This window comes from Montipora capricornis, chromosome 3, assembly GCF_036669925.1.
Source record: "Montipora capricornis isolate CH-2021 chromosome 3, ASM3666992v2, whole genome shotgun sequence".
In the NCBI taxonomy this organism is placed as follows: Eukaryota; Metazoa; Cnidaria; class Anthozoa; order Scleractinia; family Acroporidae; genus Montipora; species Montipora capricornis.
In genome coordinates, this window is record NC_090885.1 from 42,268,704 (window position 1) to 42,283,703 (window position 15,000).

A 15,000-nucleotide genomic window follows, 5' to 3' on the forward strand; every position below is an offset into this window, starting at 1 on the left:
CCGTTTTTCGTTATTCCCTCTATGATTAAAAAACGAAGGGTTTTTAAGCCATCAAACACGTTTTGTTTCCTTGAAAACATGTTAACAGACCAATTTTTCAAAACGGAAAACAGTTTATGGGTCAGAAAAGCCATCACAAATGGCTTTTCTGGCCCAAAGCTTCTGGTGCTCGGCAAGGTCACCTTACAGATCTCTCGCTACAGGCCGGGTTGAACCAAAAGCGTGTTGGTTCCGCCACCACGCTACCATGATGAACAGATTGCCAACGGAACAAGGATGAATATCTTCTTTGTGAACTCTAAAAAAATTAATTCCATTTAACTATGCTTCTTGAATGCGTAATAACGATGTAATAATGACGTGACTTAGTAATGTATCGAGACAGTTGCGCACTTCACTTGCGCTGCATTGCGGCATTTGCCGACGTGTATGTTGTGCTTCAAGTTTTTTCTTGGTTTAAAATTTTTCAAACTAGTACATTTTACATTTCTCTCTTTCCCAATATTCATTATCATAATCTGAAACAATGGAAAATTTACAATGAACTGGTTAAAAAAAAATTTGCACCTGGTGAGGAAATAAATTGACCCACAACACACCATCGTTATAGCGTAACATCTCACAAAAAAACACCCATCCTCACCAGATTCTCGTAAAAACTCCACTGACACTGATACCACAGGAGGGATGCACTTGCCATTATTGCGCTCTCTCAACCTAAAGATAGAAGGACAACACAATTGTAGAAAACGTTTTTTCTCACACACGGCTGGGAGGCTGGGTACAGGTGTGCGGGGGATTTCAGGTCACGTGGCTGGTGTAAAGTTTCAGTTTTTGTTTTGCCATCCGCCATCAGCCTGTCATGCCCCACCCACCCACCCACCCGTGAAGTACTTGCAGAATGTGTTTAGTTGAGGTGAACTTATTCTCTAGCCACTTTTTTTTGTCATTGTAAGTCAATTATGTTCTTGTGTTAATAAAGGTCAGGCTGTGTGGTTCAGCTTCGCATGGCTCCCAGCGGTGTGTGAGAAGTTAGAAACTATAAAAACATACGATCATGCTTCAAAGGTTCTCTGCACATAAAAAATATCTGTATTATTCACAATATTATTATGACAGTTCTTTGTAAAACCACTCATTTGGCCATGATCCAAACATTAAGATTGGACTAACTCTCTTCAATTATTCTTTTGGTTTGTCTCCTGGAAGTGGACAGTTAGCAACCTCAACCTTTTTTATTGTGTAATAGTTCTTTGCAGAACCATGATAGTTGCTATCACTGTATATCAAAACTCCTACCATGATAATGATACTCCAAACTGTTGAGTTTTGGGAATTTCTGCAGGTGTTGCATAAAATACTGAAGGTGCTTTTGGTGTGGCACCTTTGAACTGGCTGGAAATCTGAATATCATGTCTAAAGAGAGAACAATAAGAAGAGAATTTCGGTTCCTAGGAGTAGCAATAATTATAGCACTTTTCACAAATTAAAGTCGAAGAAGAATAAAACTAATAACTTTTTTCTGGTTTAAGGAACTCAACCTTGTTGACTTCTAAAACCTCCACCTGAAAAAATCACCCCTAAATATGAGATTCCTTAGCAAGTTTTCCCCAGCAAGCAGCAGGCTTCACTTTCATTGATATTTGAAAAGGGCCAGAGAGAACTCAAAAACATTTCTGATTGAGTATGCACAATAGAGGTCTCCTACTCAACCATGACCTTGAATAACCAGTTAATAATATCCACATCAGTGTAACTTGTATCAAATCCACATTTTGTAAATGTAGACTTAATATAAACTTTTATCTTTACAGATGGTGAATGCCATGCTTCAATACCACTCAATATTTATTTGCCCTTATTTGAGCTTCACAACATAGACTGTGATGGTCACGTGTGCCCATCCATTAAAAAAAGACCAGTCCACAACACCAGAATTCCATCCCATATTCTTCGTGGACGGTGTGTCAGTTTTTTTATGCCCCATGTTATTAACCCTTTCACCCCCGTGGGGTTCCCCATTGACGAGTAAAATCGTCTGGCGTTAGACAGAGTAAAATCTATAAGTGGCACTCTTGGGAGTGAAAGGGTTAAAGGTAAGGGTCATGAGACAGGGACTATGGTTTATAGTGCTTATACAAGAAGATTACATTTGCAGATGTAATTACAACGACAGCACTTTCTCTGAGCATTGGTCAGGCTGCACAGTAGTCCAATGGTCAACCAACTGAGCTACTATGATTCTCAGTTACGTGTGTTAAAGTTACGTGTGCAATGTTGTCAAGGGCAACTTGCTTCATTTCCAAGAGTAACTTTTAGGGCCTTGACGCCATGAGCGATGAAGCCCACCAAAAATTCACAAAATGGTAACGGTTATATTCAAACTGGTGCCCTTTACCAGTTAAATGATGTCAAATCCCGAACTTGCCCTTAAGGAGGCTCGAACCAGTTTCAACGCTTCCAAGTGACGCTCTTATTAGAAAGATCGACACCACAACGTTGTATCATGTATTGGCAATATTGTGGTACCAAATGAAACACGAATTATTGCTAAACAAGATACAGTTATTATTGTGACAAAATATGTCACCGTGGCAATGGGAAAGCCCTATAGAAACACCCTTTATTTTGAGCAAATAAATCCAAAATATGGGGCGTTTTTGCTGGGCTTTCCCACTGCCAAGGTATCTTATTACATCACAATAATGATCACATCTTGTTTGGAAATAATCGGTGTTTCATATGGTACCATAACATCACTGTTACATGATACAGTGTTGTAGTGTCATTCAATCTAAACAGAGAGTCTTTTAAGCATTGAAACCCTTTCAAGCCTCCTTATAACCACATGGTGACTTTTAATGCTGAAACTTTGTCACCATACTTCTCGTGTCATACTCAACTGAGAATCATAGTAACTGGTTGAGTGTACTTACTCCATAACTTGTTTTGGAATATCAATCTGATCAAGGTGGACATATTCTGCCATATCACTTAATCGTGTTATGTAATACAACTTCCTTGAAAACTTGGGACTACAAAAAAACAAGGAATATCAGTGAATCATTCATTTGCATTTACTGTCACAACTATTCTGCTGTGTACAGAACAACATCATATGCGAAATGAAAACTTTACATCTTATTTAAACAGGGGTGTAGCTGGGATTTTTTAAACGTTCCACTCTCACAGATATGGTTTGTATTATGTCGTTGACTGCCACAAAGGAAAGGGGGAGGGGGGGAACATGGAAATCAACTTCCCTTTTAGAAGTATTCTTCACAGCCACTGCACCATCAAATTCAGCAAACTCAAAAATAAGATGTGTCTTTAAAGAGAGTGTTTCTGATCAATGAATTGCCGGCTGATTAGATTTTATTTCATGTTTGTGCATTCAGTTTTAACATACTGAACTTACTCAGCATTTGAAATTAACAAAACAATCCAGTGCAATTTTGCGACAAGATACGAAAATTTAGTCGCAAAATTATTGCACTGCAATGTGTTGTCAGCGGTTTAGTAACTAAAGACAAAATATGAGCCTGGAATACCTGTGTGTATTTAAGAATCCACTGAAAATGGCAAATGATCAAAGGAATGGAGTTGTGCACATAACATTGCAGCTAAATTATGCCACAATTACACTATCTTCAGATTGAAAGAAAATTCATGGCGAGAAACAAAATCAGATTGTCATTTCTTTATTTATTTTAGCAAAAGTAGCAGCAAAGTGGCAAGTGCTAACCCTTTTGTTTTGAAAGAGCAAAGTTGAAAACAAGTCGCAAATTTGCGACTTCTCCAGAAACTCAGTCACAACTGGTAATAATTTCAAGCCCTGTCACTCTGGAATTAACTGACATGTATGCACTCTGCCAATCAGAATCAACAGTTCTTTTTTAATGTTAACAGGGACAGATTCTTTTCTTCTAATTATTCTATTACTAATATAATGCAGAATATTGGAGTGAACATTTTTTGTTGTAAATAATTGAAACTTACTATAGGAGTTAAATGGTAGTTTTACATTTTTAAAAGTATGTCAGAGGTATAAAAGTTACCAAGTGCCCTAGAATGACAGCTCATGAATAAAAAAAAAAGGGGATTAATTTTAATCTCATTTGTTACTTCAGTTGTCAGTCATACATGTAGCTTTAAACTTTGTACGGGTTCTTGACCAAGTGTGAGGTCAAAATGGCTGAATATTGATAATGTTCTTTTTTTGCGTGTTTATGGACAAAGATGAAGTCGAGGTCTTGACTGAACAAGCTTGGTCAATACAGGATTTATTATATGGGATAAAACACCAAAAAATGATCTTTGATCTTGCAGGACCAAGCAAGAAATCCAGAGTGGGAATGAGAGGTCAATCTTGCCCGCTTGGGTAGCCAATCACAACGCGGGATTTGGTTCATCTTGCCCGCACACGGAGCAAGTCATATAATAAAACTAATCATTCCTCTACTACAAAATGAATTGTTTTCTATACTACCTCAAAACTTTTGCCAAAGTAGCCCATATCAGCTTTATGGTGTTTGAAGGATGAACTACATAGAGAGCTTTGATGTTCTTGCGGTACCTATACATGTTGTTGAAGACAGGACACAAACAAAGGTTAAAAGACTGGTAGAAAGGGGCATACTAATGTGTCTGTACATGTATTTATGGAATTTTAGGTCAAAACTGGGCAAGTCATAAAGCAGAAATGAATTACCGTAACAATACAAGTAACCCAATGTAAGATTCATAGGAGGAGATGTAAATTAAATTCAAAAGGATATCAGCCATTTATTCTCGTTGCATATTTAAAAAAAACCAAATTATGTGTTTTGTAAAAATGTTTCTTCATTTTCCCCAATTTCCTTATCATAGATGACAAAGTTAAAGTAAAAGATGCTTCCTGGTGGGTAAGTAGACGACTCAATACTACAGTGGCCCACATCTGCAAAACACAGACCAAAGTTCTCTAACACAACAACAACAAAATTCATTACTACCATTTGCGTCCATCCTTGAAGCGTGAATAATTTTGCGCAAAGTTTTACTTTTCAGGTTAACGGTTTGTCTGGTTATGTGTCACTTTTGACCAATGAAATGCTGGCAGTTTTGTCATGAAATTGGCAATGTTTTTAGCGGCATACCAGCATGTTTGTTCACGTGCTCTTAAAGTTTTCAAGTTTTCCATGAGAGCGGAGATATTTATGAATCTTCCTAGGAGTCTTGAAGAATTGTAAACATCTATTTCCCATGAGTTCCAAGCACGATATATGAAATTTGATATACTTTACCAAAATGACAAAGGTGAGCATGACGTGTTGAACAACAATCCCATGTGCCTAAGAATTGCATCTTCTTCCTCAAAACGTATCGAACGAACGGTTATCTCTCCATTACATGAGGGGTCATCACCTAGTGTGAAAACCAAACCCATTGAAAGGACTGATTCAAGTAGCTCTAATTAAGATTGTCCCAAGGCCTGGGCTTGTCTGAAAAGTGACTTTCTTTGGAATGATAATGAACAGCAAGAAACTAGAAAGAACGAAGAAAAAAGTCTTCATGCGATGAAAAAACTCCACTGGAAAGGTCATTACTGAGAAGTAAAGCAAGCCTGGATGAGAATTAACAGAAAAGATATGTGATTCAGCTACTAAGAGAAAAAAATACATGAAATCGAAGTGAAACTAGAAAGATCGAGGAGTAAATATTTCTGCCTCTAGGGCATTCTGTGCACACGCTCTTCCGTGTTCCATGGAGCATTTGAAATCTTAATCTAAAGCAGCTCCTGGACGGTAATTTACATCCTTCCAAACTTGTAAACATTGAATTTTTTTAACTCCTTTGCAAATTGAGCAGAGACGATGTCACAGTTAAGCATTAAACCTGAACGCTCTCACAGAAAACCTGAAGAGCATGTGAACAAAACATGCTGGTATGCCAACAAAAACGTCAATTTCACAACAACTGCCAACGTTTCATTGGTCAAAATTGACAAATAGCCCAACAAATCATTAACATTTGAAAAGTAAAACTTCGCCCAAAATCTGTCACGCTTCAAGGATGGACGCAAATGGTAGTAAACACAACAACAAATTTGCTAAATGCAAATCAAAATTCATTAACCCTTTAAAAATCCATCAATGGGGAACCCCCGGGAGTCAATGGGTTAAACCCATTCAACAACATATTAATTTTGCTAAACATGAACCAAAGTTATACACACACAAGAGCAAATTTGCTAATTTTCCTACGACACAAAATCTACAAAGTACAAATCAGTCATTCCTCAACCGCTGACTCCAAATCTCCCGTGTTTTTTTTCCAGATTCAGACAATGAGCCAAAAAAAGTGTGAATTCTACTCCGTCCCTTAATTAACTGACCGATCGCATGCTGCACGCTCGTTTCTTGCATTGCACGCGGAATCTGAGGACAAAGTTCCTCAATTTCATGCATTGCTGGGCAATGCTTTCGTCATAAGTGCCCATACGTTGAACAAAATGGCTTCAGGGAAGCTTGGTCATTATCATTGTGATGAAGATTTCTCAAATTCAGATTCAGGCAACTTAACTGGCATTTTCAGTCAGAACAGTACACCTTGCTACAAATGAGACCTGACAGTGAACTTTTAGCTTCAGCAAAGAAAGCAACTGCTGTGTATAACTGTTACAAAGCATTCAGATACTGCCCTGGTGTACCAGTTAAATGTAAACCTTTGCATGGATTTGACAATTGAATGAGACAATCTATAAAATCTCGAGTTTATTTACTGAATTTCCAGATTTTTTTGCAGTCCACCTCCAGATTTTGCAGGTCTGTAAAGGTAATGAGTTCCATTCAGAGTTTGTGTGTGGGAAAATTGAAGATTGACAACAGCTCTTTACACTGTAAGACTGTTGAGAATGATAAAGAAGAAGTACAACATGTTTGGAAGCCACTTGGCAACAAGGGGGCAGTAGAGACAACAATGAGACCATGGACAATTTTGTATTTATTAAGCATTTGGTGGGTTGTCACCCTGTGACCCTCAATGGACTGCCACCCAATTTTATATGATTCCTCAAAATCACTCAGTGCTATTAAAACTCTTCAAATATTTCTTTACAAATTATGTCCACATTAAAATGCAGTAAACAAAATACAAAACTAGTGAACATCTTACTTCCTTTCCAGTTCACGATACAACTGAATGACTTTTGACATTGCAGGTTTGTTTTTACTGGTCAAGCCAAAGTGAAAGTAAACAATGATGTAATCATTCTCAACATACTGATCCAATGTTTGCAATAAGTAGCTGAAACAAAATCACAAAAAAAATATTAAGTTGGACAAATGAAAGTATATAATTAATAGTAACTGTTGTTCCCATCAGGGCAGGGCAAGAAACTTTCTTTTCAATGTGTATTTTGCTTGTCCGAACCACAAAACTACTTGTCCAAAAATAGACAACCACAACAATACTTAAGGGTAATATATAAACTTCATATTTCATTTTAGCTCTTCTGCCACGCTGGTTGAAACTTTCTTATGCATTATTTTCGTTTCATACTTTTTCTTGTTATCTTCCCTTTTTTTCTTTTTGGAATGAATATCATTGCTAGTACCATCATCTGCATCATCATCCCAGACGTTCGGACAGCCCAAGTTTCCTGCCCTGCAGGGGAAAGTTAGTTTTCATTTGACATACTGTAATTCCTTTAAAGGATGGGACAGATCCTGTTTAGGACCTTCAGTCCTGTTATGTGAAGAGAAGCAACATTGTACTGTCAAGAATATCTTTGTTTAAAACAAAACTTCAAGGAATTCCAATAAGGAAGTCCCCTTAAACCCACATCCTAGCCTCCTTTGCCTAAACACTACAAAAGGCTGGAAGGGTTTATGGATTAATGCAATGCAGTGATTAGTTCAAGTTCTGCTCTACATAATTTTCCTTCATTGTAATTTTTTCTAAACTGTCACCATGTGACGTCTTCTGGAAATTAAATGTCCCTTTTTCTTACCTGAATAGCCGTGTATGGTCAATGGAATCTACTGGTGGCATCCTACACGCAGAAAACACAATCACAGATCTGCCACTTCTATCGTCACCTGTCATATCACATGATTGGTACCCATTAGTTTAATATCAAAATTAATATTGGTCTTCCCTTCCTTGTTTGTATTAAGTCATTAACTCGTACACAAGGTAACTGCAGGACTAGGCTAAAAGTTTCCTATGTAAATTACTAATGGTTCAGCTTGCTGGTTTTGTCAAAATTAAAGCCACTTGTGTGTGATGTCTCGCTCAAATTATGCCCATATCTTATCCACTACATGTTTTCATTGACTTGAAATGTTTCTTTCTGGTAGGTGACAAAATGTAAAGCTATTGGCACTACTTAAATTACAAGAAGACAAGATAAGAAGATGAGAGGGGTGGGTCACTTAGCAAAATGGAAGGGGTAGCAAAAATATGAAATACCCTTTCATTTCATTCTGGCATACACTGTAGCTAGAACACTTAATTATAAAGCCAGTTGAAGCAATCACCAATTCTTCTGATCAAGTGCAAGCTAGACCCTGTCTTGCCAAAGAGGTGTGAGTAATTAAAAATAAATAACTAATAGTTACCAGCGACCGAAAGAATATTATGTCGAGCAATGTCACGATAGCTGTCTTCCAAAGTATTTGAGCCCTGATGAAGGCTTGAAGGCTTCCCACCTCTTGAATCAATTTCTGCAGAATCTGATAAGACACATTGCATAACATTATTTATTGTATACTGTGTTTCTGATTGGTCAATGATGAATGCATAAATAGATTCAAGAGTGTAATGTTGAAGTTGCCATGAAACACAGCAATGGAGTAACTATGATTTTGCAATGTTTGAAAATTCTCAAATTGTGCCTGTGTAACCTCATGCAATTTTGAGAACTTTCAAAACATCACTTGTGCCCATTCAATCACAAAATGCACTCACGTTCATATAATTTCCTGTACTTATTTGTTTTCAGGCTTCTGCTTCATATCAGACGTTCAAACCCAAAACCCCAAGGTAAAAGCCCAGAATTTAGAGAATGTTGAAAAAACCAAGCGATCTGCATAACAAGATGAAGTAATCCAGGCTAGACTATGAGAAAATAAATGTGAGAAGTAGGAAGAGCACGCAAGTACAATCTGTTTAAAAGTTCAAATATTCTGCTCGGTATGAGATTGAGGGGACAGAACAAATCAAAAGTATCCCATGTTGTCTCCCAAACAGCAAGAATTGAGAGGCCTGACATAGATTTACCACTCCGACATTCTTTGTACTACCAGTTATTATACTGTAAACATGAACAGAGGCACCTATGCAAGAAAATAATATCAAAGAAGACACTCTTGATTAAGAAGGACACAACTACTTGCTAATATATCAACTGGTCATGATTTTTGCATTATTTGTGATTCAATGGTCACTAAATAATGGTGTTCCTGTGTCAGGTAATACATCCAGACAACAAGAACTGGAAAAACACAAGCAATCATTTCTTGTCTCAAAAATGCCAATGAATGACAAAAAATTTTCTTAAAAGCTGATAAAAACTAACCTAAAAAAAAATCCTTTGGTTTTAAAAATAACATAAGCCTAACAAAATACCTTACATTACCCAACCACAGATATGACAATCAAATATTGATAGATATTGCTCCCATAAAATGAAATTCAATTCCGTAAGTTCCTAAACATGAAAGCAATGCTTTAAATACAATTAAACCGCATATACAAGTGGCCTTGTGTCCCTTTGAGCTAAGATGCCAAGAGAGTATGTGGTGACCACCAACCTTGAGGCTCAGCCAATTCAACAGTCCCGTCCAACTCGTCTCTCTCCTCACAACTTTGTTCAGAAGTTGCGCCATTATCAAGAGAACGGTTCGACATTGCCTCGTCAACCGTACTTTCCGTCGCACTTGTCAAACTCGTCTCTTTCATACGACTTAAGAGTACTCCTGAACCTCGACGTATTTTCATACTTTCTGTCGAATCCTTTCGCTGGACTCTTGACAGGGCTTCGTCCACTGCATTGTGTACGGAAATAGTTTGATGTGTCAGAGGATCAAATTCTTGCAACAACTCTTGTTGAATATTCAGATTGTCAAAATCCATCACACCATATCTTTTAGACTCATCAGAACCCGAATGAACCGACCTTCTGTTAATGTTTTGCTCCAAATCCAACATGACCTTGTCGCTTTTGCCATTTTGAAGGGATACCGTTTCCTGTTGGTTCTGAACAGTCTGAACAGGGTCTCCAAGAGCGGGAAATGCTTCTTCCATATCCCTGTAGCTTTTTCACATAGCCTATCAGGCTGAACAAAGAGGTACCAAAACAAGGAGTTAGGACACTCTCAGATGGCTCATGATAAATCTCGTGGTTGACAAACCCTGTGAACGCTCCTTGTACATGTTCAGATTGAGTAAACAAGCTTTGAACGGTCCGACTTGCTCCCGACCCCGAGAGTATGACACTATCTTAGCCTACGTGCAGCCGTACCCACCCCCTCGGGATGTGGGTACAGCTACCATGCACTGGGCTTGCCTAATTCCAACGCATGGCAGAACTTTCCCATTCTAAAGAAAATCCTTACGGAAAATGCGTAAGACAAATATTTTCCCTAACAAAAACTCTTATCTTTCCGTATTTTAGCAAATAAAATTATCTCACATATTATCCCGAGGGGAGGCTACAAGATTTGAAAAATTACGTAAAAGACGCCTGGCGGATTTTTACTTTTCGCAGCCATCTTGAAATCTAGTTGTGAACACTCCATTACCACATTTTGGTTTTTCTTTCGTCGGTTCTCTTAGAGCGGTTGTGGAAAACATATTAACTTTCAATGGGTCGCTTAAGAAGGAAGCGAGTTCACAAAAATGATAAACATCTGAAAAAGAAATATCGATTAAAGAGACGGACAAAGGACTTGGACCAAATTCACATGGATATGCAACCAAAGAACGCGGCAAAGTTGAAATCACAGGAACTGGATGTGGATCTTCCAGGCGCTGGACAGTACTATTGTATACAGTGCGCGTAAGTTTTATATCTTTGAAATTTGTTGGAATGATTCAACTTGTACCATCATTCATCCATTCAGTGAAATTTCAGTTTTTAACTATTTTTAAAAGTGAACTCTTTCAAGTTATTTTTCTTAGTAGTTTACATTAGTTTTTGTATTTTTTTAGTGTTCTAGAGTTGGCATGTCCCCTGGAAGTTGCAGACAAAACAATATTTAGATTTAAAATTTAGATGGCTGGTATTTGTCAAAAGATGAAAACGAGTGTTGACAATGTGCGAGCCAGCGAGCCATGCGGAGTCATGTGAGTTAAGGACGGTGCCTACTAATTAAAGATATTTTTGCCCCGATGTGTGATTATGCAGGAAATGTATATCTTAACAAGTGTTATTGAAATCCAAAAAGAAAATTGGGGGTAACCAATATAATATTTGTAAAAAGCTTTAAAATACAAAGCAATGTATGGTGTTCTTTCTCAAATTGAAGCTTAATTATCTCTCGAAAATGCATGGGTACCCCCAATTTTCTTTTTGGATACCAAGAGTACTTACTAAGATCTACTTTCTCGGGATAGTTTTAAACCACACAATATCTCTGTATTAGGAAGCATCGGCGATAGGAGATCCGAGTATCTGGAGATGCGCAGAACGTATGCGCAATAACAATAGTAGGCACCATCCTTAACATGGTAAGCCCAGCCTGCGAGTCAACATGCAAATCACACAGTTATTGAAAGCTAACCATTTTAAACTGGGTGCTTAGACTTAATAACAGCTTGTCAGCACTATTTTAAATGGGTGCTTAGACTTAAATGCAAAATTCACTTAGCTTGCAGATTATCCAGCCCCTCTGAAAACTGTGTTTAAACAGAAACTGAATAAGCAACCTTCAATTTTACTTTTATTCAAACCAGCAAAAAAAAGTTGCTTGTCTTCTAGAGCTCTGCTTGAATGGCTGCTGCAAGGTTGCTGGCTTACTTTTGTTGAATCGGAAGAAAGGCACCTCTGGTCACTTACTTCAGGACAATGAATCGCAAACTTTAGATTTTGGATTAAAAGCTCTTGAATGGCCCTCTCGTCTCCTTGCCTTGTTTTCATATACATTCTGCTTTCCATGGCAGGACCTTCACTCCAATGTCAAGATAATTTTCTACTCCAATATCTCCCCAATTATAATGAAGGCTCCTACTCTCATCCTGTGCTCTAAAAGCGAGCTGTGCATGGTAGAACTTCAAGTTCATCTTCTCCAAACTGTTCTGCTTCAAAGAAAATTAATGGTCTTCTTTATCTTTAGTTTGCTCCCTTGCAGCCTGTGGATGATTTCTCTTCGCATTGTAGACTACCAAATCACACTTGCGAGCTGAAACAACTTCCCTTGATTTTGCAATTATATTATTGATCCTGAATCTTTGAGAGAGCAAGGCAAGCTTACCTGGCTTGTAATCTCCGCCTTCTTTTTACATCCACAAAAGAAAATGTTCACAGCAAAGTGTTCAGCTTGTCAGGAGGAATATGTGGGTGGTAAAATTCCTGTGTACACTCTCGTCTGAATCCATTGCCTAAAGAGTTGACTTGGGATTGTTTAACGTCATTGGCTATTCTGGGTCATGACCTTCCATTTGATATCACCATTTTTATGGACGTTTCCATCAATCCAGGGCCGGTCTCTCAAATGCAAGCTCAAATTTCAGCTTTGTCACCGCTGCCTGCACAACAGCCATTACATTTCCTTGTCAATCGTTTTTCATCTACCGGTATATATTACTCGCGAAGTTAACTTTTAAGTATCATGGTCTCTAGACGATATTTGCCATTGACCAGTGTTTATAGAGAGCTTAAAGCCTGTGGTATTTTAAGATACAGATGAAGACATGCTGGTCATTTGAGGTAAAATAAGAACAAAATTAAACATGGCCAGTGATTTATTCTTTATATTCCTACAGGCTCTTTTGTATGTGAAAATAACATTTCAATAAATGGCTCTCAATGGAGTGTTGGTCATTATGACTTTTTGGATGAGTGTTGAATGATGCATTAAATCATCTGGACTATTGTCCAGTGGGTTTTAATGGCAATAATAATCTCATTTACGTTGATGGAATTCATTCACAATCTGCTGATCAAACATTGAAAGGAGTAGAGTTTTGTCTTTTTAATGCAAGATCAATCTGCAATAAGCCTAGGGTTATACAGAATTTCATCGCCGATCATGGTTTACTGCAGAAATTGGGCAAGCAAAGAGGAAACTTAGGGAACTGGAACAGAAATGCGGAAATGAGGACTGTTGTGATGATTAGCAATGATTTTGTATGATTAACACTGCTATTATAAAAGAGATCTGTTTCTCTCATGTTATTGTGGTGTACCTCGGGGCTCTGTACTTGAGCCACTTTTATGCCTTCTGTATACTGCACCCCCCTCCCCCCCTTGGGGGCATAGTTCAAAAGCAATTTAGAATGATGTTTCACTTCTTCGCTGATGATTCACAAATTTATTTTCTGAACTGGTAACTGTTTCACGATTAGAAGCATGTGTTAAAGATGTTAGAGATTGGATGTCTTCTAGCAAGTTAATGCTGAACTCTGACAAGACTGAATTACTATTCATAATTGATAGCATCGCAATTTCAGATCAGAGCTCATTAGCTTCTTATATGAATTTTGAGTGTCAAGACTAGCATATGTAAGGCATTTTTTATTCATGTTCATAATGTATCTTGTATAAGAAAGTATTTTAGCGAGGATAGTACCAAGATTTTGGTCCATGCATTTGTCACATGTAGGTTGGATGATGGGACTGCATTATTGGTCAGACTTCCAAAATATCTCATAATGATTGCAAAACTTCAAGCGGTTCTGAACTGTGCTGGATGATTTTATTTCGTTTAAAAAACAGAAGTCCATGTATGACCATGCAAACTCCTTCATTGGCTTCCTGTTAGTCAGTAAATTGTTTTTAAGATCCTTTTATTGACATTTAAGGCTCTTAATGGGCTTGCACCAATGCATATAACTGATCTACTGGACAGATATTTACCGCTGCGGCCACCACGATCTTCATCTACAGGTCTTCTGAAGGTTCCCGGTGCAATACTAAGTATAGCTCAACAGATCATTTTCTGTCTGTGTGCAAACACCACCTGATCATTTGAGACTAGCAGCAGACTTCTCTTCTTTTAAGCATGATCTTCACACTTACTTGTTTCGTGAGTCTTTTTATCAGCTTTTTATCATCATTGACGATAGAATATTGACTTAATTACTTATTTAGGCTAGCATTTTAGTTGCTTTTTCTTTTATAGTTTGGATCTAAACTTGATGTGCAGTGCTATATGTGGTTACATTGTATGCGTGTTCATTTAGCACACGCTAGTACCCACTATCCATGGGAATTTCGGATTGCTCTTAATTGCGTCTCTCATTTGTTTGTTTGTTTCTCAAGGTTGTTTACAGTGTTTAATAATTTTGCTGTTATTTTGATTTTCTTCCATTTCCTTCGGTGAAATTTTCCTAAACTTTGACATTACATGATATTTGTCCAGAGGAATCTTCTGAAGGCCCAAAAAATAGGGGTTACAAAGGTAGTTTCGTCACTTTTAGTTAATAATTTGTGTTTTTTAGCTCCCCTTAAAAAATTCTTACAAAATCTTTTGGTGAATTGGCAGACGGAAGGCGTAAACTGTAATTATGGCTCTCCAAAAGTTGAAGAAATTTCACCGAAGAAAACTGGAGATATTTCATGTGAAAGCATTTTTTCCATCGCACAACATACGTCACAGAATAGGAATTTGCCAAGATCACCATTTGAGCATGCATGAAATTCCCAACCACGCCTCATACACGGGCTTGGGTTGGATCGGTGAATACCAATGTAGTGCTCTGTCTAAAAGATCTAACCCATGGATGATCTCAAAATATAGGATCTTCAAAGCCCTATTATGGCAGGATAAGTACTGATTCTGCGCCAATGCTGAG

At 37.7% G+C, this 15,000-nt stretch overlaps 2 protein-coding genes across 2 annotated transcripts in view; one reads left to right on the plus strand and one right to left on the minus strand.

Moving 5' to 3' along the window:
* The window catches only part of LOC138043191 (rho GTPase-activating protein 8-like), a 19,158-nt gene extending 8,706 nt beyond the window's left edge, over nucleotides 1-10,452 (minus strand). Inside the window, exons 1-8 of the mRNA XM_068889341.1 lie at nucleotides 9,798-10,452; nucleotides 8,604-8,717; nucleotides 7,994-8,081; nucleotides 7,156-7,287; nucleotides 4,490-4,576; nucleotides 2,937-3,035; nucleotides 1,300-1,416; nucleotides 644-717 (exon numbers count right to left, since the gene is read on the minus strand). Of these exons, the coding sequence (XP_068745442.1) occupies nucleotides 644-717; nucleotides 1,300-1,416; nucleotides 2,937-3,035; nucleotides 4,490-4,576; nucleotides 7,156-7,287; nucleotides 7,994-8,081; nucleotides 8,604-8,717; nucleotides 9,798-10,290 (1,204 nt within the window). The 5' untranslated portion in view covers nucleotides 10,291-10,452. The remainder of the gene's footprint in view (nucleotides 1-643; nucleotides 718-1,299; nucleotides 1,417-2,936; nucleotides 3,036-4,489; nucleotides 4,577-7,155; nucleotides 7,288-7,993; nucleotides 8,082-8,603; nucleotides 8,718-9,797) is intronic.
* Nucleotides 10,453-10,745: 293 nt separating this feature from the next.
* The window catches only part of LOC138043193 (zinc finger protein 593-like), an 11,143-nt gene continuing 6,888 nt past the window's right edge, over nucleotides 10,746-15,000 (plus strand). Inside the window, exon 1 of the mRNA XM_068889344.1 lies at nucleotides 10,746-11,044. Coding sequence (XP_068745445.1) covers nucleotides 10,851-11,044 — 194 coding nt within the window. The 5' untranslated portion in view covers nucleotides 10,746-10,850. The remainder of the gene's footprint in view (nucleotides 11,045-15,000) is intronic.